Here is a 25,611-nt window from a genome sequence, read left to right on the forward strand (position 1 = left end):
TGCCCAAGTTTCAAGATATTCTCTGCTACTGAGACCATTGCCTCTATTACAATACAAGTCAGGCAAACAGAATTTCAGATTGTTAATTAAAAATACTTAATTTAGACAATTTATCGATTTCTGGTGCTTAATTTTTCTGATGCCTTCTTTTAAAGTGTGAAAACTGAGTAGATGTCTGAGGAAATCTGAAAACTGGTTCAAGGGTATCAGCAATAATCTACTGACACTGACAGAGATTGCTTAAAGGATACAGTCACCCAGAGACACGTGGTCCTTGAATATGGTATACCTGTTGGAACAGAGCAGGAACATTTAGCGGCTGATAGAAGACAGCTACACATGCTACAGTCAAGCTGGGCAGCATCCCAGACGAGCAGCTTACCATTTTTTTAATACGATCTTGTCACACCGTGTCCCTGTCTGGGCGGCAATGAGCTTCTTCAGATCCCCGATGGTATCCTCAGAGCTGAAACATGAGGGTTAAGGAAGGAGCAGTGTGATGGTGCCAAAAATAAAAACCAGACAGACACACAGGTTAACATCATGTTAGTGAAAATGATTCTGTTGCTTCTTGTGTAGCTCAACTTGGGGATTTATTTGTTGATCCAGAGGGAAGCGGTCTTTTATTTCACGACAAGAGCACACTGTAATTCAGGACAACACAGAGGGTGTACTCATGATCATGATCAAGATGTCATTTCATGGTAGATTTGACAAGCTGGATCATTCTCAAATCACGTCTTAGAGTATTGATCACGATAGAATAAGTTATATGAAGATCTCTGGTTCTCGGAGAGAGTGATTGTAAAAGCCAAAGTTGATCAATTAGTGAACAGATCTGTTGCTCTGACAAGTTTTACATGAACTTTAAACTTCTAAGAAGTCAAACATTTAAGCTTGAGCCATCTCAGACTACCTCCACGTTATCTGTACGTGTACCCAAGTATTACTACAGACGCGATTATCTCTTCAGTTTATGTGAAGGATACTTGCACTTGACCCGGACTTTCTTTCCCAAACGATCGTTGCAAACCACCTCGATCATCTTCAGTTCCTGTCGGCCGATGGAAAGACATATTAACATAACACGTGTGAGCGTTGAGTCGATTTTAAAGCATTTGCTTAAATAAGCCAGTAACAATCGTACGTATAGTAAGAAGGCTAATGTGGTTCATTCACAGTGCGCCACATGTGATAAACAGTCAGTCAGCTAAGCTTTTATATCAGTCAGGTTGTTTTGTTAGCCCACAGCACCGCTAACGAACACACTGCACATTATTGTACGTAACATCACAAAATACACGCGTAAACCAACATTATGTCTTTAAAATGTCGAGCATTGTGTTACATCTATAACACAACTGTGTTAAATGAGACTTTCCTACCTGAAGATTCACAGCAGATTAACAATTTTGTTTCCTTTCCGCTGATGTTTTCTAGAGAGCTCTGTTCCCCTGCTTACCGTAAAGATGGTTTACTTTGCGTATTAGCCTCTCGACCAATCAAATGGCTACAGCGGTGATTGACAGCTCACATTAGCCTATGATACGACAGAGATCCTCGTCAAAGGCGGAGCTAATTCGAAAAACAACTCGTGCCGTAAACACGCTACTAACTGTCGTACTTTGCCTAGCTGCAGCACAGCCTGTCACACGGTAGCTACATTGAAATTAAACTTGAAATCGCCGCTGCAGAAAAAAATAATGGCAGACGAGGATAAGATGCCGGCTGGATGGGAGAAAAGAATGAGCCGCAGTTCAGGTAATGAAACGGAAACGACGAGAAGCTATATATGCTAGCTAGCTAACGTTAAATGCCAGTATGTGAACTGGTAAACTTAGCTCACTAGCTAGCAGCGCCAGCATCGTGCTTTGCTGTTGACATGAGGCAGCTTGAACTTCAAGTACAGTGGGGATAAGCTGATGCTAGTGGTGGGTAACTCGCTGTTACAGGTGTGTTTTGTTAGATGTGGTGTTTCGCTGTTATGCGGTGTGTTGCTTCAGTCATCGCACCAGTGCGGATCCATTCAACCTGGCTACTGCGGGGCCCTGCATGACGTCATTCTGCTCCAGTGCCTCACCTGCAGACTGGGCGAGCCCCAGCAAGATTTCACACATTTACACATTGATATTGGGAGGCAGAAGAAAACTTGGTGGAGTCTAATTCTGTTAAAGCACAAACTCTCCATTGATTACTCTTCTCCCGTTCGGCTGATATCCATGACTTCTAGGTCCCAGCAAAATGTAGCTTGCCTCTAAAGATACTTGTCAATGCCTTAAAACTGCAGTAATCAGTATTTTAGTGTAACAACAATGAGTCCAGTAATATTAAAGGTGTTGCTCTTGCTGTCACTAATCTCTGTGTTTTAGTATGTTGAGGATCATTGTTTTAGATTTTGGTGCCATGACTATGCTCTCATCAACTTTGGCCACAGCAAAAAAAAGCTTTGATTTTTTCACAGTATGCCACCTGCCCAGCACCCAAAGGCAGACATACAAAGTTAGTGACTACCTGGTGAAAAAAGAAGAAGAATATTGGAGTGGTTAATAGCCAGATGTTACACCTCATGAATTGGTGTGCAACAAGACAGACCTAAAAGAGGAGTGAGTTTAGGACTTGCATGTTCTTCACTGTATGCAGGGTATGAATCAGTAATTGTTAGCTGACTCTGGCTTGATCTAATAACAGCACACTCCTTTTCCCACGTTTGAAATCTGTACATCTTATTGTGTAGAACTCATTTTAATAATTTTCATGTGAAGTAGTGAAGTGACCAGAGACTGCTGTGGCTGTGACTGCAAGGGTTTTTTTGCCTGATGATATGACAATTTTGAAACACTTCCTTTAATGTGGATCTGTCATGTCATAGCTGATGCACAATCCACTAAATAAGGTTATTATTGTCAGTGATACCGATTTGGGACAATGGATTGGTGCATCGTTTAGCACACTGATAAAATGTGATAACTGTGTTTCCAGCTTCTCTTGCTGCCTCCATTTGTTAAGAAATCAATGAATGCTGCATCATCGACTCTCTTTTTTTGCTTTCCAGGCAAAGTGTACTACTTTAACCACATCACTAATGCCAGCCAGTGGGAACGTCCGGTGGGAGACGGCCGTGGAGAGCCAGAAAAGGTTATTGCGTGTCTTTTTTTAAATGTACTTACTCTAATGATAAAAAATAAACCTTTGTTATAGAATAGTTACACAGTGATTTACAACATAGCATAAAACAGGACTGAACTACTGATATGATGATTAAAATTGGTTATTGATGAAGAAGGTCATATGAAGCTTCTATCAAAACGAGATTTAAAGCCTTGGAGGATTGAACAGTGAACAGTGACATCTGGTGTTTTGCAGAAACTGTAGCAGCCCTTTAAGACCAGAGCCGGAGCACTATGACACCTCACTGATGTCAAACTGCAGTTTATGTCCAATCTATGTGTAATAAGTCTGTAATAAGTCTGACAGCTGCATTTTGTTTATTTCAATACATATTATTCCTGTTCAGAAATGCTGCAGTATACACATTTCTGTACAATACCCTAGTATAAAATAACAAAAATTATTATAAAGCAGAATAATTGTTAAATTATGTAAACTATCTCTGTTTCCTCACTTTAAATGAGCCAGAGATCATTTTTAACGAGGCAGGCTATGTAAATGGGAGCCCTACTATATTCAGTTTATTAACGCATAAGAAAAAGAAAAGCAGAAAATCCTCACAAAAAGAATCCTCCTCCACAAGTGAGAAGCTAAGACCACGAGACATTCGGTTAAAATAATGCTCATTATCCTATTTATTTATTTATTAGTACTTATATGCAAAGCATTAATACGTTCTTTATTAACTATGGAAAAGCCATTGGTTACAACTTACAAAACTTTATGTCTTCTTAGAAAGTGGTACTGACTGGTCTAAGAGAAGACTGACAAACTGTAGCCCACTCTCTGATCGCTCCTCTTGATTCTGATCAGTTTGTTTGTTTTCACTCACTCAGGTACGCTGCTCTCATCTGCTGGTGAAACATAATCAGTCACGTCGTCCATCTTCATGGCGGGAACAAAACATCACAAGAACTAAAGACGAGGCCCTGGAACTCATTCAGAGTACGTAGGGCATCGGGGAGAGGGCTCGTTCAATTAGATATTATCAGCGTTTTAATTTGCTCTTCGATTCTCTGTTCTGTGTAGAGTACATAGAGGAGATCAAGTCTGGAGATGAGAAGTTTGAGACTCTGGCTTCTCAGTTCAGCGATTGCAGCTCGGCTAAAAACGGTGGAGACCTGGGGTTGTTTGGCAGAGGTACGTCCTCACATGCACACACATTGTATACTGCAATAAAAGGTTTTATTGCAAGTAAAATAAAATGAGTATAAATGTGTTAATGCAAATCAAACCTATTATGTTTGATTGTGTCTAAAGACACAAAAGTAACAGTGTTACATAAGACAAAGAGCAACAGTGCTCATGGTTCATGTTTTTTCTTATCTACAGATGTTTTTATTTAAATTAAATTCAACATTATCAATTTGTTTTCCTCAGCACATCTTGCCTACAAATATCAGGAATACATCATTCCCTGTTCTGCCAAGCTCAGAGCGCCTGCAGAGCAGCAGCCTCACATTAAACTCTTCTCAGCCTCCATTAGTCTCATTTCTTTACCTGTGAGATCCATGTTTTAATGCCTTTTTTTCATCGTCTGTGATGTGAAACCTTCAGATTTCCACACGGTCGGAGAAATAAAGTGTGTGTTCTGCTCATAGTTCAGTTATATAATCACAGCTCAACAGAGACTTTGTACATAGTCTGTTTTGTTTGTCACTTCGAGTCATGTCATGAGTATTTCTGTAGTATTTTCTGTTGCTGGAGTCTGTTGGGTCTTTCTAGCCACGTCTGGCATCATTGCTGTTGTTTCCCATTACAGTGGTGACAAACCTCCAACTTGACAGTGAAACCTGATGAGCTAAAGAAATAGTTGAATGAAATATGAATTTTTAGTTGAACGTGGAGCATCATTTTACTACTTTTAATAAAATGTGTTTGTGTTTTAGGTCAAATGCAGAAGCCTTTTGAAGACGCTTCCTTTGCCCTCAAAGTGGGAGACATGAGTGGTCCTGTTTTTACTGACTCTGGAGTCCACATCATCCTTCGCACTGGCTGAAAGGAAGAAGCCACATACTGTACTTTCCTCTTTACGTCTTCACACACAAACACACAGTCCAACCCCAAACCAGACCTGTGATTTATTTGAATGACACACACCACCCAATAAACAAAGCTTATGGGCTGAATCGCTTCTTTTTAAGTGGGATCATTTTGTTCAAGAAGAACTATTGAACATGTCTGAATAATTTCGTTACACTGAACATGAAGGAGTATGGCAGGTTATTCTCGTAGGGCCTCAAGCTTTTATTAACAATGGTAATTTAAAGAAACGTGAGTGCCTGTGACTCTGCTGAAGCGAGTGTCCCGTGGAAACAGTCTCACACAACGCACAGTTTGAGAATGTGTCTGTGAAAGCTTGTGTTTTTGAGTGCGCATGTCTTCAAAAGGACCATTTACTGTATGTTTTTTTCCTCTGAACATTTTCCATTTATTGTGTACATGAGTGCCAAAGCAGTTCCTCTATCTGTATAATTGTTCTGGAAGATAGATCCATGAGATGTTTAAAATACTTCCAGGCCATTGCAGCGGCTGGCAGTTCGCATAATTATTAAGCATAATTATTCTGAGTTCTCTACATTTGGCATTGATTTAGATTTTTTTGCAGATATTCAGTAACATAGAATAATTTGTTTTCATTATTCATTTTGAAAAGTGCATGCCCCCACCCACCTCCAGCCCCTGTAGGATATGCAAAGACGGCACAGTTGAAAACTTCCAGGTTTTAACAATCAGCTCCGCAGCTTTTAAAAGCAAGCTCAGATGAACAGTTGCGCTGTTGTGTCATAGGAGTTTTTCTTTCATCAATAAAATAATCTCTTTTTTTTGTAAGTCTCTTGTTTTGGTTAGTTCCTCTTTTGATGAAGTTACTGCTTTTTCTGGACACATTGAACAATACCACAGACCTGTGTGGGAGTATTTATTTAGACCAGAATAAAACAATAAAGATGCTAATTATGTTTGCAGTTTGTTGTTTTGCATGTTTTATGTGGAATACACAGAAGCAACAAACTGAAAATGACTAATACAATATAATAAAGTGAGTTTTGATTAATCTTATCCTTGTATCATGGGACAAAATGATCAGAGCATAACATCCTTTGGACTGCATGCTTTTAGATAACTTCTGTAACGTTTTCAACTATTTTCTGTCCTGTAATTATGAAATGAGTTGCCAATCAAGCTTGTCAGTAGGTGGGAAGGTGTGACTTTGCAGCAGTGTCATTCATCAGATCCATTATACCATTTCAGTGCTGATAAAAGTCACACACAACTTGAACTACTGTTAAATGCAGAAATATCCAAGCATGCATTGTCACCCACTCGCAAGAATTACCTGCTAACCCTCAGTGTCAACTTGACAAACTGTTTTCCAATTATAATTAAGATTTTAATCATAACAAATGTTTTACACTTTTAATTGATATTCATATGTATAAAATTAACACGCTCTCTGAACTTATCAATGCTCCAGAGTTGGTAGATGCCTCCCCAATAACCCAAGACCAAGAATAGAACCCTGAGGAACCCCACATGAAATCACTGCACTGATGGAGACAGAGTCACTAACTGATTCAGAACACGTTCTACCAGTCAAATACATTTTATAGGTTGGTCCCTGTCGGACCCAAACAATTTTTCAGTGGACAGATATGCCATGATCAGCTGTCTCAACGTTTCCAACTGTGGGAGAGAGAAAATACAGAAAGTGCTGAAATAAAAGAGAAATGAGGATAATACCTACAATATACTACTGAAGTCAGACACCATATTTTAGATCCATTGGCAGTTCCCCCATCAAAGCAATATGCTCATTATTTTCACACCCAATTATGCATTTTTAAATCCAATGATTTCTGTGCTGCCTTTAATGTCAGTATTTTTGAAATATGAATTAGTTAAATAAGTTAAAAAAGTACACATAATAAGTTATGGTTAAATAGTTAAAAACATGTATTTTATTTACATTGATCCTTAGTATGTGCCACACTGCTATCTATTGGCCAACGGTAATTCAGCCATCAAAAAGTCACAGTATTCAGTTGAGCAGTCAGACAAGTCAGTGCCGGATTCATGTTGCTGCCGAGTGTTTGTTTTTTTACACGCTTGCGCCTTGGAAACTATTTGTCTGTGAGTACAGTGTGCTAGAATTATCAAGCAGATGCATTTTTAGTAAGTTTCTTATTAGAAAAAGTTTTCTTTTGTTTTTTGGTGAAACATGTGCTCTTACAGCAGTAATGCAGTTACAGCAGTAGCTAACTCTTATCACTGGGACTTGAAACTGTGTGAGGATTTAGCAATGCTTTCATGTACCACGGTACAAAATACACTTAATAGTATGTAATTCAATGTATAACACTGCAAATGCTAATGTTTATGTACGGATATGTGTTCATATCTCTGTAATGTTTCAGTTTTACAGTCAAATCAAGTCGAGTCTAGTCCAGTCAAATTTCAGCTGTTTTCAGTTTCCTTTGTCTCATTCCTCCCATCAAATTTATTTTCTGTGCTTTTCAGATTTAAGTTATTTACCCAAAGGTTATGTCCTCAGACCTGACCTACTATCCTATCTTATCTTATTACCTTATCTCCTCTGATTTGCTATGTCTTTTTTTTTTCTTTTTGTCCTCTTAAACTCCACATATATAATTAAAGCTGCAAGCAGCATTGGCGGGCCCTCGCACATCCGCTCACGTCGGGGCACGTCTACAGTCGTGGGCATGCCGCCGCAATATGGTTGGCATGGCTTGAATTTTGCAACCACCACATTGAGCGTTAATGGAACCAAGATGTGCATAATGTGTATCACATGTGCGTTTCATATAAATCAGATGATCTTTGTCACAAGAGACTGAGATCCTGTCGTCTGCAGCTGTTGCTGTGACTATGAGGCAATAAGGTTCTAAAGTCTGACAGCTGGCAGAAGGAAGAACCTGTGATAGAGCTCCTTCACACACTGAGGATGGAGTCTGTCACTGAAGGAGCTCTCAGTGTGAAAAAGTAGTTGTTCTATCTCACACTCAGTGTGGGAGTTGTTCTATCTCGTGGTTGATAGCTTTGCCATCATCCTCCTCTCTCCCACCACGTCCACTGGATCGAGAGGGCAACCCAGGACAGTGCTGCCCTGTCAGTTGGGGTGTGTTTACAGCTGCAGGTTTCTTGCAGTTTTGTGGACATGATCTGACTTGTCAGCCTAAGTGAAAGTAAGATTAAACTCTTAAACTCAATATAACATTGAAGTTTCATGTAAATTAAATGATCTTCACAAGAGACAAATTCCTGTTGTCTGTAGCTGCTGTTGTTGTTATGACGCAATAAGGGCATGTGAATGTCTGTTATACCTTGACTCTTATCCAGGATTTGAATTGTAGAAGAAGACAAGACTAGACACATATAATTCACACAAGATGTGTGTTCATAAGATAAGGTAAGACATTCCCTCATTAGTCCCATGACAGGGAAATTTAAAATGTCACAGCAGACAGGAGAAGATATAAAAAAGTATATGTACAATTAAGTCACAGGAGGTATAAAATAGAAGCAAAGTAATATATATAGGGGGAACTTAAATGAAGAAGGGAGAGATAACAGACACTGAAAACACATTTTCAGCTTCTTCCAAAGAGGTTTACATCCATTAGGAAGCCAGCACCATCCTCTGGTGTCCGATGAAATAAGCGCAGAATAAATGTTGGGATTTCATGTGATTCTGAGCCATAATTTGCTCTTTACCATGCATATATTTACACTGAAACAAGAGAGATTCACAAAGAAGCATCTTAAAGGATTTAAAGGTTAAAATAACCACAATTCATGTCTGCGTGGACAGGCATGGAGCCTATTTTTAGACACATAATTCAAATAAAAATATCGCTTTTCCTGTTGGGTCTAGGACATGGTTCCACCTTTTTTTTTTAGGTCTTGGCATTGGCCATATACACAGTGAATTTCACACATCTAGGTGAAACGTAGCGCAGGGGCTGCTTCGTTAAAATCTTGTTGAAATTTTGTAGGGGGCGCAGTTGAGCCGTATCCAAACGTATAAACCTGATCAGATTACTCATTTCAGGCCTTCTGATGTGTGTGCCAAGTTTGGTGAGGTTTGAATCATGCCTGGCCATTTTACAGCAACTTCCAGTTTCATGGCAAAGGAGGCGTGGCCACGGCGGCAGCGCAAGAGCTTCATGACATATCATCATCAAAGTCTTGGGATTTGGGTTTTCACCAAATTTGAGGTGGTTTGGTGAAGTTTCAATTATGTCTGGCCTTTCTACAGCAACTTTACAGCAGCTTCCTGCTTTGAAAATATAATGCCAGTTGTTCGGCCCCTATTTATGGCCACAAATCCATCAAATTCTGACACTTAATTTAAAATAACGGATTTCCTGTTACTTTTTTGTAGGTATCTGAATTCCCTATAAACTCATTAAAGTACATACATGTAGGTCAAACGCAGCGTGGGGGGGGTGCTTCATTGAAGTAGGGGGCGCTGTTGAGTCATTTTGATACACCCAAACCCATAAACCAGATCAGATTATTCATTTTAAGCCACCTGATGTGTGTGCCAAGTTTGGTGAGGTTTGATTCATGCCTGGCCATTTTACAGCAACGTCCAGTTTCATGGTGAAGGAGGTGTGGCCACAGTGACGGCATTTGACGAAAGCTCAAGATCTTCATCTATCAAAGTCTTAGGAATGTTTTCACCCAATTTGAGGTGGCTGTGGTTAAACTGCTGGGAGATAAACATTTGAGAATAGAAAGTGACACTTCCTCCCGCCACTAGGTGGCGCTATGACTATGATTCAAAATTGGCCTGTACAGCTATTCAGACCCGGACTGTCATTAAGCACAGTAAATTTGGTAAAGACAGGACATTGTGTGACGGAGTTATAGCTGATTGAAATTTCATGGCAAAGGATCAAAATTCGCCGTTCCGCCACACCCAGGCCTTCTGACAAAAAGTCACAGTTTCATCATCAGTTTCATCAAGGCCTTTATGGGAATCTGACAGCATTTTGAAGTAGATCTGGTCATTCGTCTTGTCTGAGGACATCACAGAGTAAAACAGGACATGGGAGGGGCTTCAACTTTTAAATCATAAAGGGGGCGCTATTGTGGTGTCTGGTATGTGCATTTAGTGGGTATGATTATAGTTGTGTTTATGTTCCTTTTCTGTGAATGATTATCTGAAGAAAGTCAGACGGGAAAAGCATGACCTAGGCAGGGGTAACCTGACCTTTGGGGTGCTTATGTTACACTCCTTTACCTTTAATCAAAGAGTATTTCTGTGACATTGATGGAAACCAGATGTTGAGCTAGGTGGTCAAATGGGTATAAAATGTGACCAGAGAAGTGGCTCGGGGGAGACGAGGACAGAGACGGCAGATTTGGCTGAGGGTTATGCTGTCTGTACCTAGAATTGGCTTAGCGTCTTCCCAGGATTCCATGGTGCCTGTTGATCTTTTTGTAATTAACCTATTGTTGTCAGCGGACGTTTCCTTTCATCAACTGCACATCATCGGCACTTGAGGAGTTACAAATTTGCCGTTCTCGTCAGGATTGCAGATGTGTCAGGATTGCAGATGTGGCAGGATTGCAGATGTGGCTCCTGTTGCTGACAGACTTCAACGGACCAACTCCTGCTCCATACTGACGTCAGGTGAGTGTTTTCTCACTCTTTGGGGCACTGGTTTGTTCATTGAGGCTGTTATGCTGCTGGCTGCACTGTACACTTATTTGCGTGGATATGCGATGATATGTGACTTTAAAATTTAGGATTGAGAGCTCTGGGTATTTCTTGGGGATTGATGTTTGTCTGCTTGAGGAGTCTTTGTGGGCGCGTCCAGTCTGAGTGTGTGTGTGAGGGTGGTACTTCAGTTGTGTGTAGGCTGTGAAATGTTTTTGTCTATGTGTAATTAATAGGTATATAATATATTTCTTATCAAATAGATATACATATGTTGTGATTGGTTAAAGGAGATTTAGTAACTCATAAGGAAGGACATTTTTGCCTCTTCAGTGGTATAAACCTATGAGCCCTTTTCAAGGAGACGCTTTATAAATTAGATAAACATATATGAGCCTAATAGAGGACGTTTATAAATCATATGAGCCTTGTGTATAAGAGAATGTTAGCACATATAATAAACTATATGAGCCTGTGCTGAGTCTGTGGAGGAGTGGAGAGACCAGTGAGGGCATTCTGGTTACACAAGCATGGAGAAAAATAAAGTTAAGAAGTAAAATAAAGGAAAGGAATAACTTCTGAGAAATAGATCTAGATTTTACACATAGAAGTAGTAGAAGATTCTGGTTGATGGGGAGGTTTTAAAACCGAAGAGGAGGATTATATTATATAAGGGAAATGCAGTTTCTCTCTATCTTTTCTTTTTGTCTGCTAATGTATGGGTGTGTGACTGCAGTTTGAGGAGAATCTATCTGCTCAAAAGAGCATATGGAAAATGGGAGAGAAGAGATATTTAACTGTCAGAGGACAGATTTTGTATTTCGGTTGTTGATGAAGAGATTTTGCTCTAGATAGTTTTGGTGTGTGTGATTCGTTTTTGACTTTGGGTCCTATTAGAATGGGTCTGTCTGGGCCTCAGGTAGTTTGAGCTAGATGTTCACTCTCTGATGGTCAGGGTAGACTGGAAGTTCTGGTTAAATTTAAGAGGTGGAGCAAAGGGAGGTGCCTAATTTTCGAAGGCCATTAAGTTTGCTCTTTCTAAAAGGAGGAGCGGCAAGAGAGCCCTTCCCCTTTGTTTTTTTCCTTCTCTCTCTGTGGAAGATAGAGAGATGGAGAAATGGGAGAAGAGACTTAAGGCCATATCAGAATGAAGATTGATTAACATATTCACTTTTAAAATAGAATAAGTATTCACTCTCTAAAGTGTTAAAGTTAACAATACATTGATAGAGATGTGGTTGTTAATGGTTGCTATTTAAAGGAAAACTCTTAGAAGAAGATACCCACTGTCTTAGAATACAATAACCCGAATGTTGGCAGATAATGTGTGTAAACTTCATTGAATTGTTTATTGCATTGTTGATAAGGATCTAGGAAGATACTAAGACATTGACCTCTTGTTTTGTTTTCTTTTTCCTTCTGTCTATTTATCTATGAATTTTGAATACACCTCACAGTGATACTTGGACACGTCATCAGTGATAAACCCGGGGTCACAGGGTGTTTCGGGTCTTTAATCATCAGACACCCTCGCCCGGGCGACCCAACCGGGGGTGATCAGACCCCGGCTTGTGTCCAAGTAGCGCACCACGGATCCCCCCTACGGATCCACAGCCACCGGGTGTTATGTCTCGTCGTGTTTGTTAAGTTGTCGGTGTTCACTTGCGTTTAGTCTCGTTTCTCACTTCCTGTTTTATTGTGAAAACTAAACTCTCCTCTCGTTTCAGGCTGTTGACTTCCTGCCCTTGTGTGTTTCCCGCCTGTGTGATTGTCTGCCCCGCCCTGATTGTTTACACCTGTTCTCCATTACCTGGTGTATAAATTGTCTGCATCTCCCTGTGTCCTGTGCCAGATTGTCTTGTCCTGTCATGCGTTCAAGTTGCCAACTATCTCGTCAAGCCATAGGAATTCATTGTATCTTGCTGTGTATTTTGTCATTACCCAAGTCTGTAAATATTGTTTGCCTGCCAGTCCTGATTAAAGTGTTCATCTGTCTGAGAGAGTCTGGTGTCCTGCTTTTGGGTCCTTCCTGGTCTAGTGCCTAGCCCTAATACCGGGAGGCCTTTTCTGTGGCCTCGAGGATGTTCTTGGTGGCTTTCCTTGACTGCAGTCCTCTTACTCCAAGGAGTTTGAACACTTGCTGTAGTGAGTGACCTGCGAAACCTCTGCACCAGATTTCGACTGGTTCACAACGGGCTTTCCAGCCATTGCTACGGCACTCTGTGATGAGCTCCGAGTATTTGGCCCTCTTGCGTTCGTTGACTTTGTCGATCCAGTCCTCCCAGGGGACTGTCAGTTCCAATAGCACCACTTGCTTGGTTGACTCCAATGTCAACACCAAGTCTGGCCGGAGTGAGGTGGTAGCAATGTTGGCCGGGAACTTTAGTTGCCTTCCCAGGTCCACTTGGAGCTGCCAGTCCCGAGCGGTGGTGAGGAGCCCTCCTTAGGAGTTGGACTGGTGGGTTACCTTCTGCCCTGCTCTGATGAAGGTGATTGTCTGCTTCAGGGTGGCCTGGGACTTGCTGTATTGTATCGCTGTGCAGATGGAATCCGCCAAGGATTTTAAAACTTGGTCGTGGCGCCAGCGATACCGCCCCTCCCCTAGAGCCTTTGGGCAACAGCTCAGGATGTGTTCCATGGTGCCCCTCCTCTGGCACAGCTTGCACTCTGGAGTGTCTGCCAGGCCCCAGGTGTGCAGGTTGGCCAGGCTTGGGAGGACGTCATACACCGATTGTATGAGGAACTTTGTGCGCAAAGGTTCAGCTCTCCAGAGCTCTGCCCAGGTTAGTTTGCGAGGTTCCACATGCTCCCACCTTGTCCATGCTCCGACCATCTTGAAGCAGCGTTGTTCCTCCACCTCTGCACGGATCTCGTCTTGGACCAGCTGACACTTCTCCTTGCCGCAGGTTCGGTCGTAACATGGTCTGGGAAAGCTGCCAAGGCCTGCCCTCCCCATTGCCACGGTACCCACCAAGGACTTGTGCCTCAGCCGAGCCTCTGCTCTGCTTACGGCTTCTTGTGCCTGCCACTTCCTCCCAGTCTTCAGACCTCTCTGGAGCGGGTGACTTTGAACTATGATGTATGAGAGTTGGAGAAAAGACAAGGAGGAGGGAGTGTGTCTGATTTTGGATCCTCCAAACGACAGGCGGGAACACTCCTGACGGTGATTCACATATATCAGGGCTTGCGGATGATCCTGAATCCAGCTCAATCAGGGCCGGTGCAATTGCAATTATCTACCTGCGTGCACATCCATTTATAGCCAAGATTGTTGATATATAAGTTCGATTTCACATATAGACATATAGTGTTTCTTGTTCATAAGTACATGTATGAGGAATATTACATGTATACATGTATAGTTATCCAAAAAGGGAGGCTTAGCAACAGACTGATCAATTAGAGTATTCAATCAAGTAGTGGAGTAACATTTTTGATTTTTGATTGGATTACTTGTGTATAGGTTGAGTGGGCTCAAATAGTGTTGAGAGTTGTTGATGTTGGTTTCATTGTCTGGGCATGATCTAGTTTGATTTAAGAAGAGTCAAGCATAAACAGTGACATTAAGTGACAATTTAAAACTTTGCTTTGTATTAATAAGCCTTTGGGATCCTTTGAGGTTGGAAATTGATAAAACGTGGATATAAGGAAACCATAAAATAAATAGTATACCTACATAAATAAATAATCAAAAATGGACAGTAAAAGTTCAAAAGTAATAACCCCGGTTGAAGTAGTGCAAAAGAACAATCCACTTATTAAAGGTATCACAAAGATGTCAGGAAAATGGAGTAAGCGTTGGCCTGATATTGATCAACCTTGGCCAGTGGAAGGGACTCTTAATCCGGATGTAATTAAAACAATGCAAGTTCTTGTATCTGCATATAAGGTAGGGTAAAAGAAAGGTAAGAAGGGACAGAAACGCAAGGAGAAGAGACAGAGAGAGCTTGGCATTCTGCAAATGTTTGACAATGAGGGACAGAAATGGTTACAAGCTACAAAAGAAAGAAGGGAAAGAGGTGTTGAAGAAATAGAAAAGAATACAAAGGAAACAGAAAAGCTAGTAGCAAAGGCTAATGCACCCTTCTTACATTCAGTCCCAGTAAAGAGGCCCCCACCTTATGAGGAAAAGGTGAAGTTTAGTGATGTTTATCCCCAGCTTCCAGTAATTAGCCAGGAGGGTAACTATCACATCAAAGATGAGGATGAGCAAGTAATAGAGATGGGGAAAGCTAAAACAACCATAAAAATGTACCCAAGCTCTAAAAGCAAAAAGAAGAAGGCACATTTAGAAGGTCTGAATGGAGTGAGATGTAGAAGGATGGAAATGGGAGAAGAAAGTCAGGATGATTCAGATGGAGCTGTTGGTGGATACGTCCCAGCAGTTAAGCGGATGTTGGCTAAAGCAGAGAAAAGAGGATGTAGATCGCAGAGGAGGATGACTGCAGGAAGGAATGATACTGATGAGAGTGATAACAGAGACAGTGATGAGGACCCAGATATCAAGGGCCCTTCATGTCTTCTTCCGACAGCATCTAGTACTGGTATTGGTGATGAAAGACAGTGGGTTCTAAGAGAGGTCAAGGATATCATGAATGAATGTCTTTTGGATCTGGAACAATCTACCTTCTTGGAAAGTCAAAAAGCCCAGGAGAATCAACTACAGGAGCTGCAGATAGTGGAGAAAGAATTACTGAAGAAAAAGTCTCCAAAGTCAGGTGTTTTGGGGTATGCATTACATTCAAGAAAGGGACAGCGACCCGATAAGATGTGTCCAGTGATTGTTCGAGGGCAGAATCTGGAGTACAAGCCTTGACAGAACACAGATATGTCAGACATACTTGAAAAATTACCTGTTCTTCAAGATGGAGCACATCCTTGGATTTCAAAGTTGGAAGAGGTTCCAGTGGGAACACAGCCTGCCATGGGAGATATTAAGAGACTTCTAGCTAGTCTCCTTGGAGTTTCAGCTATGGAAGAGATCCTGCAGAGGACAGGACTTAATCGGAATGTGAGGACTGCAGTGAACGATCCTGAGTTGTTTGCTGCAAGCAGAAGCCAAGTGTGGAGTGTTGAAAGATACATTTCCAACAAATGTACACCCTGATAATATTCTCATTAAGCCACTGGGACCACAGGAGAACCTGAGGGCCTATGTGTCAAGAGCTCATCAGGTGAGGAGGAACATCACAGGAAAGGATCCGGAATTGAACCAGATGGAGCAGTCAATTTTGCAAGCTAAGTTGCAGAAAGGGCTGCCCCTGCCAGTGAGGAGTAAGCTAGCTGAAGTGGTTGGCCTTGGGAGCATGACGAAAGGCGTCTACACAGATCATATAGCACATCAAGTTGAGCTATATTGGAAAAAGGAACATGACCAGAAAGAACAGGACCAGGAGACTCTTAGAAAACTTAACTGGGAGATAACAAAAAGAAGGAGAAGTAATAGGCTGTGGTTATGCAGAGTCAGTCTCAACCAAATCAACGATTACTACAACCGCAGCAGGGACAGATCCAGCTTCAGTAGTAAAATGCTAACGCTAACGCTATTGGAAACGCAACCAAACCGAGTCAAGTCCAGCCGAGTAGGTACTAGTGGAAACGTGCCATTAGACAACTGATCTTTTTGTAATAAACCTATTTTTATGCAACAAGTCGTTGTCAGCAGACGTTTCCTTTCATCAACTGCACATTATCGGCACTTGAGGAGTCACAACACCGGTCCTGATATGTTTGCCAATTTTCGAGTATACCTTGCACCTCGTTTTCCTCGTCGAAGTGTCCAAAGAATAATAATAATAGTAATAATCCATCCATCCATTGTCTATACGGGGTTGGTTGCGGGGGAGCTGGAGCCAATCCCAGCTGACTTTGGGCGAGAGGCAGGGTACACCTTGGACTCGTCGTTAGCCAACCACAGGGCCAACACACCTGGATTTGAACCTTAAACCTTCTTGCTTTGAGGCAACAGTGCTAACCACTGCACCACCATGCTGCCCTAATAATAGTAATAAATTCTTTGAATTACAATAGGGTCCTTGCCGAGTGTTACACACTCAGTGCCTAATAAGTTCCATCCTCTGCCCACCTCAGATCAAAGAACAAAGACTCTAGACTGGAAGAGAAAAAACTCTTTCAAATGTTACATGCAGATATTATTATTATTATTATTATTATTATTATTCAACCTTGGACACACCTCTTCATGGTACAGAGCATGATCTGCCACTAATGTTAGCAACTTTATCAATGAGAAAGGACGAAAACAAATCTCATAGATTTCACAAGACTTCTGACTATCCTTCAGTATGGTGAGATACAGCATCCCACGATAAAAGGTTCATGACTTACGAAAGGCTGTGTGGCAGGTTTAGCCATCTTAACATTATGTGCTTTCTTGTCATAGCCCACTACCACTGTCACACCCCCTTTTACCCAATTGGCATGACCACAAACACACCTTCACACACACACTTTCACCTCCGAGGCAAATTTGAACCTCCTGGGGTGAACACTGGGGCCAAAACTTTTGTCATACGGTGTTAAATCTATCAGCACTACCTCCAAAGCTTGACACCAACCAACCTAATGCCAGAGCAAGCTATAGAGCTGCTGGTTGCAACTACAAATAACGCCAGTTTGGAAACATTCCTACTTCTTGTCGCCTTCTCTAATGACCGTATACAGCTGAAATGATGTCCGCTGATTTCCTTCTCTTCTCTCTTTTTTTCAACAAAACATTTCAGTGTCTCAGCGACTCCAGCCATGCTCTCCTTTTCAACCCCACCCGGTCTCTACCTGAGTCTCCTGCTCTTTCTGTCGTACCACTCCCCTGCTCTCTCCTGTGTGACTGGGCCCTACACCCAGTGTGTGTCCGCTCCCTTTGTGCCAGGCCACAACCTGTTGGGGGAGGGCTTTGATGTGGTCACCCTGAAGAGAAAAGGAGCCTACATGATCGACGTGAAGACTTACCTCACTCCAGGCAACAACTGTACTCTCTGCCACAACCCTTTCCAAGGCAACACGCTGCAGAAAGTAATCCAAAAAATAAACAATAATTCAGCAGCAACTTTAACAGCTGCTCACACTTTGTGTGCATGTTAACCATTGTGTTCTCACCTTCATTCTCAGCTGCCTGTCTCTGCAGTGGATTGGCGTGCTATAAGCGGATGCAATGCTGAGCTCTACAGCAGTGCACACACCTCCACCAGGTGTTGTATTATACATTATTGTACCACTGATTGGGTGTTTTCATACTTTAACTTATATGTTGTTCTAATTTGGAAGTACAGCACGAGTTCACCTTTGAAATGAAACAGCTCTAATGGTGATTTACTGTAAATTGTGTCCACAGCTCACTGATTAGCACCTACACCTCCCAGGACAGCAACGACTGGAAGGTAGGAAACTTCTCTCCAGCCTGGAGTGAAAATTAAAATTAATGATATGATTAGATTTTGGAACACAGTGAGAGCAACCTACCCTTTATATACATATATATATATATATATATATATATATATAAAAATGAGGCTTGTCATCATTGGAGGCAATCTCAATGCAGAGATATATTGAGATGAGATTCTGCAATCAGTGGCAATCCCATATCTCCACAGTCTGGGACCAAACTCTATCCTCCAAGATGACAATGCTCGCCCCCACAGAGCTGGGTCAATAAATTGTCAATATCATGTCAATGTCATCCAATCCACCAAAAAAGAGTCAATAACAGAATACGCTGTTTGCCACTGGCAGAGAAGATTTGGCAAATTTTTCATGGGCACAACCCACATGCTGCCCATCCCCCAACTGCATGTTCCTTACAAATGTGGCACCATTTAAACGGGAAATAAAACAGGCTTTTTTTAGGCTCAACGGTATACGATTTATTGCCAAGAAGCATTGTTACAACAAAGAAAAAATCTACCAAACACAAATTTCCTTACTTTTTGTGCTATGTTTATGTGTGTGTGTGTGTGTGTGTGTGTGTGTGTGTGTGTGTCTGTCTGTCTGTCTGTCTGTCTGTGTCTGTGTATGTATGCAGGGTGGAGGATGTTTTATGACTCATTGATATTATTTTTATTGATCTTAACATATGTCTTTAATGGTCACAGAACAAATAGGCTACAAGTATATTAATTAGTATCTATTTAGTATAAGTTGGTTTATAATTGTAAGTATTTTTGTAGTGATGGTTTTATGAGTATATATTAATACTAGATAATACATATCATGGTAATTTTTAATGAATATCAAGCAGTTAATGAGCTTTTATCTTTTCTTATTTTAACAGTTTGGCCTAGATTTGGATAAATTTGTGTCTGCCAACGTGGAGGTGGGAGGAACACGCTCCGCTGCGTATAAGTTTGCTACAGAAAGGACCAGTGAGGACCGCTACTTTTTCAGCACTCACAGGATCACCTGCAGCCATTATAGGTAGTGTGGATCCCTGCAACACCGCTTAGGATTTTTCAGTCAAAATTATAAGATAAGTTCAGTTAATGATCTCTTCTGTCTCGCTGTGACTAGTTACCGTGCAGCAAGCAACCCACCTCTCAGCTCTGAGTTCAGTAAGGATTTGGCCAGACTGCCAAGTCTCTACAACTCCTTCACCAAGGCTCAGTACAGTGAGCTCATACGTACCTATGGCACACACTACATTCGCCAGGTTAAAACACACACACACACACACAAACACACTACAGCAGTCACTTTTTAGTGGAATGTTCAAATGTAGCAGAAACAGTTCATTTAAAAAAAAACTTTCCATGCAATCCAGCAGTGGGCACTGGCAGCTTGACCCATTGCATTCTCCATTGGCCTAGGAGTATGAGCTATGACCTATTAGTGAACTAAACAAAGCTAGTAATATTATGTTGCTTGCAATGAAAATAGCAGGGGGGTCTGCCAGACAGACCAGACAAACCTAAACGTGTAGTGAGGGTGAACTGGGAATATGTTCTTTCCACCACCAGATGATATTCTGGACATTGTTGGGCTGTTCTTGTTGACATGTCTTTTCAGTGTGACATGGAGGTTGGGGACAGCACCAGTGGACTGGCAGATAGGGGTGGTGGTCCCCATTCAAAGAGGGGGACTGCAGGGTGTGCTCCAATTATCAGGGTATCACACTGTCCAGCATCCCCAGGAAAGTCTAATTCAGGGTGCTGGAAAGGAGCCTCTGACCGATTGTGGAACCTCAGATCCAGGAGGAACAATGCAGATTACATGCGGGTAGTGGAACAAGCTCTTTACCCTTGCAGCATTGTTGAAGGGGTCATAGAGGTTTAGCCATCCAATCTACGTGTAAACCTTTAGGTTATGGTTAGATTAAAGTCTTCACCCAAAACTGATTTACCTCGTGGGTTTTGCATTTTGTCCTCAAGAGGAAGACATGTCCCCACAACATGACTTATATATGGCACACAAACATATAGACGCTTTTAATTTCCATATATATTCCACTATATATATATGTATATGTATATGTATGTGTGTGTGTGTGTGTGTGTGTGTGTGTGTGTGTGTGTGTGTGTGTGTGTGTGTGTGTATATGTATGTATATATATATACATACAGTACAGGCCAAAAGTTTGGACACACCTTCTCATTCAATGCGTTTTCTTTATTTTCATGACTATTTACATTGTAGATTCTCACTGAAGGCATCAAAACTATGAATGAACACATGTGGAATTATGTACTTAACAAAAAAGTGTGAAATAACTGAAAACATGTTTTATATTCTAGTTTCTTCAAAGTAGCCACCCTTTGCTCTGATTACTGATTGGCACACTCTTGGCATTCTCTTGATGAGCTTCAAGAGGTAGTCACCTGAAATGGTTTTCACTTCACAGGTGTGCCTTGTCAGGGTTACTTAGTGGAATTTCTTGCCTTATTAATGGAGTTGGGACCATCAGTTGTGTTGTGCAGAAGTCAGGTTGATACACAGCCGACAGCCCTATTGGACAACTGTTAGAATTCATATTATGGCAAGAACCAATCAGCTAAGTAAAGAGAAACGAGTGGCCATCATTACTTTAAGAAATGAAGGTCAGTCAGTCTGGAAAATTGCAAAAACTTTGAATGTGTCCCCAAGTGCAGTCGCAAAAACCATCAAGCGCTACAACGAAACTGGCTCACACGAGGACCGCCCCAGGAAAGGAAGACCAAGAGTCACCTCTGCTGCTGAGGATAAGTTCATCCGAGTCACCAACCTCAGAAATCGCAAGTTAACAGCGGCTCAGATTAGAGACCAGATGAATGCCACACAGACCTCTAGCAGCAGACACATCTCTAGAACAACTGTTAAGAGGAGACTGCGCGAATCAGGCCTTCATGGTCAAATAGCTGCTAGGAAACCACTGCTAAGGAGAGGCAACAAGCAGAAGAGATTTGTTTGGGCCAAGAAACACAAGGAATGGACATTAGACCAGTGGAAATCTGTGCTTTGGTCTGATGAGTCCAAATTTGAGATCTTTGGTTCCAACCGCCGTGTCTTTGTGCGACGCAGAAAAGGTGAACGGATGGATTCTACATGCCTGGTTCCCACCGTGAAGCACGGAGGAGGAGGTGTGATGGTGTGGGGGTGCTTTGCTGGTGACACTGTTGGGGATTTATTCAAAATTGAAGGCATACTGAACCAGCATGGCTACCACAGCATCCTGCAGCGACATGCCATCCCATCCGGTTTGCGTTTAGTTGGACCATCATTTATTTTTCAACAGGACAATGACCCCAAACACACCTCCAGGCTGTGTAAGGGCTATTTGACCAAGTAGGAGAGTGATGGAGTGCTGCGCCAGATGACCTGGCCTCCACAGTCACCGGACCTGAACCCAATCAAGATGGTTTGGGGTGAGCTGGACCGCAGAGTGAAGGCAAAAGGGCCAACAAGTGCTAAGCATCTCTGGGAACTCCTTCAAGACTGTTGAAAACCATTTCAGGTGACTACCTCTTGAAGCTCATCAAGAGAATGCCAAGAGTGTGCAAAGCAGTAATCAGAGCAAAGGGTGGCTACTTTGAAGAAACTAGAATATAAAACATGCTTTCAGTTATTTCACACTTTTTTGTTAAGTACATAATTCCACATGTGTTCATCCATAGTTTTGATGCCTTCAGTGAGAATCTACAATGTAAATAGTCATGAAAATAAAGAAAACGCATTGAATGAGAAGGTGTGTCCAAACTTTTGGCCTGTACTGTATGTATAGAATTTTCTTTTTTTCTCTCAACAATATTGTTCTTGATTTCAGGTTTCCCTTGGGGGGCGATTCAGGCGGGTCACAGCTGCACGTACCTGTTTGTCCAGACTGAATGGGCTCTCCTCAAGTGAGGTACATGTAGCATACGTGCCTGTACAATGTACTCAGTGACCAAAATGTATATTTGGACACACACTGTTACCCACCATGAAAGTCAGAAGAACTTTTTAATGAGCACAAATGAACAAACTGTAATGTTATTTTCCAAACCTCATGATCTACTACTGCTTTATGTGTCCATTCTATCTTCAAATCCCAATGTTCCTGTATTTAGTAATGTATCCGATGAAGTGGGTGTGCAGCACCACTCAAAACTTCTGAATGCTAAAGTTTCATATTTAGATTTAGTCTTAAAGTAAATGTGACTTACCTTGAGCAGATTTTTAAAAATTGATTTTTAATTAATCCTCCATAGGTAATTTTTGCCCAGGGGGCATTTTGTTATAGATCATCTGATCCTCCTCAACTGTTGGTTTCATTCCTCGCTCCTTTTAACAGCTCTTTAAGTGTCCTTGAGCAAGACACTGAGCCTGCACCTTTCTTGATGTTCACCTCTTTGCCACCATTTGAGTGTGACTGTGTGTGTGAAGCATTGTAATGCACCTGTTCACTGCTCCCACCATAAAGGCTTGACTATCAGTTGATAATAAATGTAATTATTTCTCCTCCTGTCCTATAGGTCCATTCCTGCTTGTCACTGGGTATCTCTGTAGGCCTGGGGAAAGTGAAATTATCTAGCTATCAAGCTTGCTCCAAAGTCCTACGAAACCAGGGCTTCTCCACCTGGTTCGGCTCTGGTCTCCACCAACACTACACAGAGGTGACAGGAGGCACTGGTTGGTTGGGGGAGTTTTCACTCACTCATGATGACTCCCTGGGCTACAGGAATTGGCTGAGCACCCTTAAAGACCGCCCGGATATTGTTTCATACTCTCTGAGGCCAATGTATGATTTGGTGCCAAATAATATGCAGAAGGTAGAGATGAAGGCTGCCATAGAGCAGTACTTAGAGGACAATGCTGTGAAGAACTCACCCAGTAGACCAGATTGTGGGTCGTCCACTCTCCGCTGTCCACAAGAAACCTGGAGGGGAACGCTGGTGGTGACCATTGTCCGAGCCTGGGGCCTAAAAGGAGATTTAACTGGCAAGACTGAGAGGTGAGTAGAGTGAAGCCAAGGATTTAGATCTGAAGGTGGGACATCAAACAACAAAATGAATTCACCTGTTGCTTTTCCTTGTTCCTATTCACAGCTATGCTAAAATGCGGTACGGTTCCAGCTATCATACAACTCATATGGTCCATTCAAACGACCCCTGGTGGAATGCTCAGTATAATTTGGGGAAGGTCAGTACATTTTCTCGTTACAGATCAGCTCAAAAGAATATACATAATCCCATTATTTGGCCTAAAAGAAAACTAATGTCTTATATACTATACTATGTAATACTTTATGTTAGTTCGGAAACGCACATAATTTAATGCTGTGAAATGGTTAGTTTTAGACATCAAAAACAAACAAATCTTGGTTAGGTTAATGAGAAGAGTATGATTTGGGTTAAGAAAAGTACTTTAGAGTACTTTTTAAGTGATAGAGTGATGGAAGACGCAAGTGACGTACTTTTTGTTTCATAACTGACATAAACAGGGGTCTCCTGGGTAAAAGTATGTTATGACCCAGCCAGCCACCATCACCTGCTCCAAATTTGGACTTTGTCAGTCAGTTGACTTCCTTTCCTCCCATCATAAGGGTTATGGTTGGGCCTCTAATGACTAAAGGTCACATAATGTAACACTGGCCTTTTTAACCCTTTTGGCATGAGGCTGAAAGAAATTTTCTGAAGTCAAGTAACAAACAAAGGTCAAAACCAGGCAATTTATGCAGAAAGGGGGTAAGCAGAGAATCATGAATCCACCAGGCAGGTGAAGTCAGGCTGGAAGAACAAAGGCTGGAAAGCTATGGAGAAAACTAGCAAGACAACCAAGCAGAAAGTGAGTGGAAATGGGCCAGCTGATACTGCATACTGCAATGCTGATGAGGCAAATAGTAGACAGGTGGGCAGGGACCTCAATTTGACATTTACATGGTAAATGCACATATATGTTTGTTTCTTTTGTTTTTTTAATGAAGGTGGACACATACAAGGGTTTGACAGTCGAGGCCTGGGACAAAGACTTGAACTTTGATGACCTTCTGGGAGAATGTACTTGGTACCTGAGAGCGGGGACACACAGACTCAACTGTCCAGCCAGTGGAGGCGGCTTTCAGGTCCAGTATACTCTGACCTGCGATTCATATCTGACTGGAGACAAGTGTAACCGTTACAATCCATGTTCAAAGTGAGAAATGCATTTACCGCAAATACTGCCTGCTTTTCCAACTGAAATCAAATTCAGATCAAAATAAGGCCTTTGTCTATGTATATAGATACTGAAATGGTATTCTGTCAATGAATGGAAAGAAACCAAAAGCAGATCAGATGTGTATGCAAAAATACAAAAAAAGGAAATTTAATTTCAGTCTGGGCTTGAATGTGATCAGAATTGTTGACTACTTGCCTAAAGTGTAATGAACTAGTCACACTGGCTGAAGAGTTATTTTTCTGCCATTCAGACATGACAATAATAATTTTTTCCTTTTATATTTGTCAATTGTTTTTGAACACATAAAATACAGAGAAAAAATCTAATCTTAACTTGTATTGATTATTGCTGTGTACTCAATTTGTAAGTGAGGAAATTTGGTGGTAGTGTGGTTCATATTTGGTCTGCAGTTGTAGCTGGTGATTTTCAACTTTCGCTTGTGTCAAAACTATCACATATTTGTTCAGTCAATTTTAATGCGAGCTTCTCAGCAAATAAAGATTGTCAAAACATGTGCATCATCAGGATATGCAAAGACGGCACAGTTGAAAACTTCCAGGTTTTAACAATCAGCTCCGCAGCTTTTAAAAGCAAGCTCAGATGAACAGTTGCGCTGTTGTGTCATAGGAGTTTTTCTTTCATCAATAAAATAATCTCTTTTTTTGTAAGTCTCTTATTTTGGTTAGTTCCTCTTTTGATGAAGTTACTGCTTTTTCTGGACACATTGAACAATACCACAGACCTGTGTGGGAGTATTTATTTAGACCAGAATAAAACAATAAAGATGCTAATTATGTTTGCAGTTTGTTGTTTTGCATGTTTTGTGTGGAATACACAGAGGCAACAAACTGAAAATGACTAATACAATATTATCTATCCTTGTATCTTATCCTTGTATCATGAGACAAAATGATCAGAGCATAATAACATCCTTTGGACTTTAGCTGAACATAAAAGTAGAGGAGCATGTTTCATAATCCTCAATGTAAGATGCTATCAAACAGATACAACCTGTTTCAGGTCAAGGAATTAAAATCAGATGTCTGTAAGTCAGTTGCCTATACACTGCATGCTTTTAGATAATTTCTGTGATGGTTTCAACTATTTTCTGTCCTGTAATTATGAAATGAGTT

At 41.4% G+C, this 25,611-nt stretch overlaps 2 protein-coding genes across 2 annotated transcripts; both read left to right on the forward strand.

Moving 5' to 3' along the window:
* Positions 1-1,623: 1,623 nt before the first annotated feature.
* Positions 1,624-5,995, forward strand: pin1 (peptidylprolyl cis/trans isomerase, NIMA-interacting 1). The gene is made up of 5 exons (XM_070827789.1): positions 1,624-1,761; positions 3,053-3,135; positions 4,005-4,113; positions 4,198-4,308; positions 5,058-5,995. The coding sequence occupies exons 1-5, from the start codon at positions 1,704-1,706 to the stop codon at positions 5,165-5,167; spliced, it is 471 nt and encodes a 156-aa protein (XP_070683890.1). The 5' UTR covers positions 1,624-1,703; the 3' UTR covers positions 5,168-5,995.
* An 11,606-nt stretch (positions 5,996-17,601) lies between these two features.
* On the forward strand, positions 17,602-24,611 carry LOC139224164 (perforin-1-like). Its single transcript, XM_070855979.1, has 9 exons — positions 17,602-17,887; positions 17,984-18,063; positions 18,207-18,252; positions 19,146-19,288; positions 19,382-19,520; positions 22,107-22,187; positions 22,795-23,273; positions 23,368-23,461; positions 24,246-24,611. Exons 1-9 carry the CDS (start codon positions 17,618-17,620, stop codon positions 24,456-24,458), a joined length of 1,545 nt encoding a protein of 514 aa, XP_070712080.1. The 5' UTR covers positions 17,602-17,617; the 3' UTR covers positions 24,459-24,611.
* Positions 24,612-25,611: the final 1,000 nt, after the last annotated feature.

This window comes from Pempheris klunzingeri, chromosome 3 (assembly GCF_042242105.1).
Source record: "Pempheris klunzingeri isolate RE-2024b chromosome 3, fPemKlu1.hap1, whole genome shotgun sequence".
In the NCBI taxonomy this organism is placed as follows: Eukaryota; Metazoa; Chordata; class Actinopteri; order Acropomatiformes; family Pempheridae; genus Pempheris; species Pempheris klunzingeri.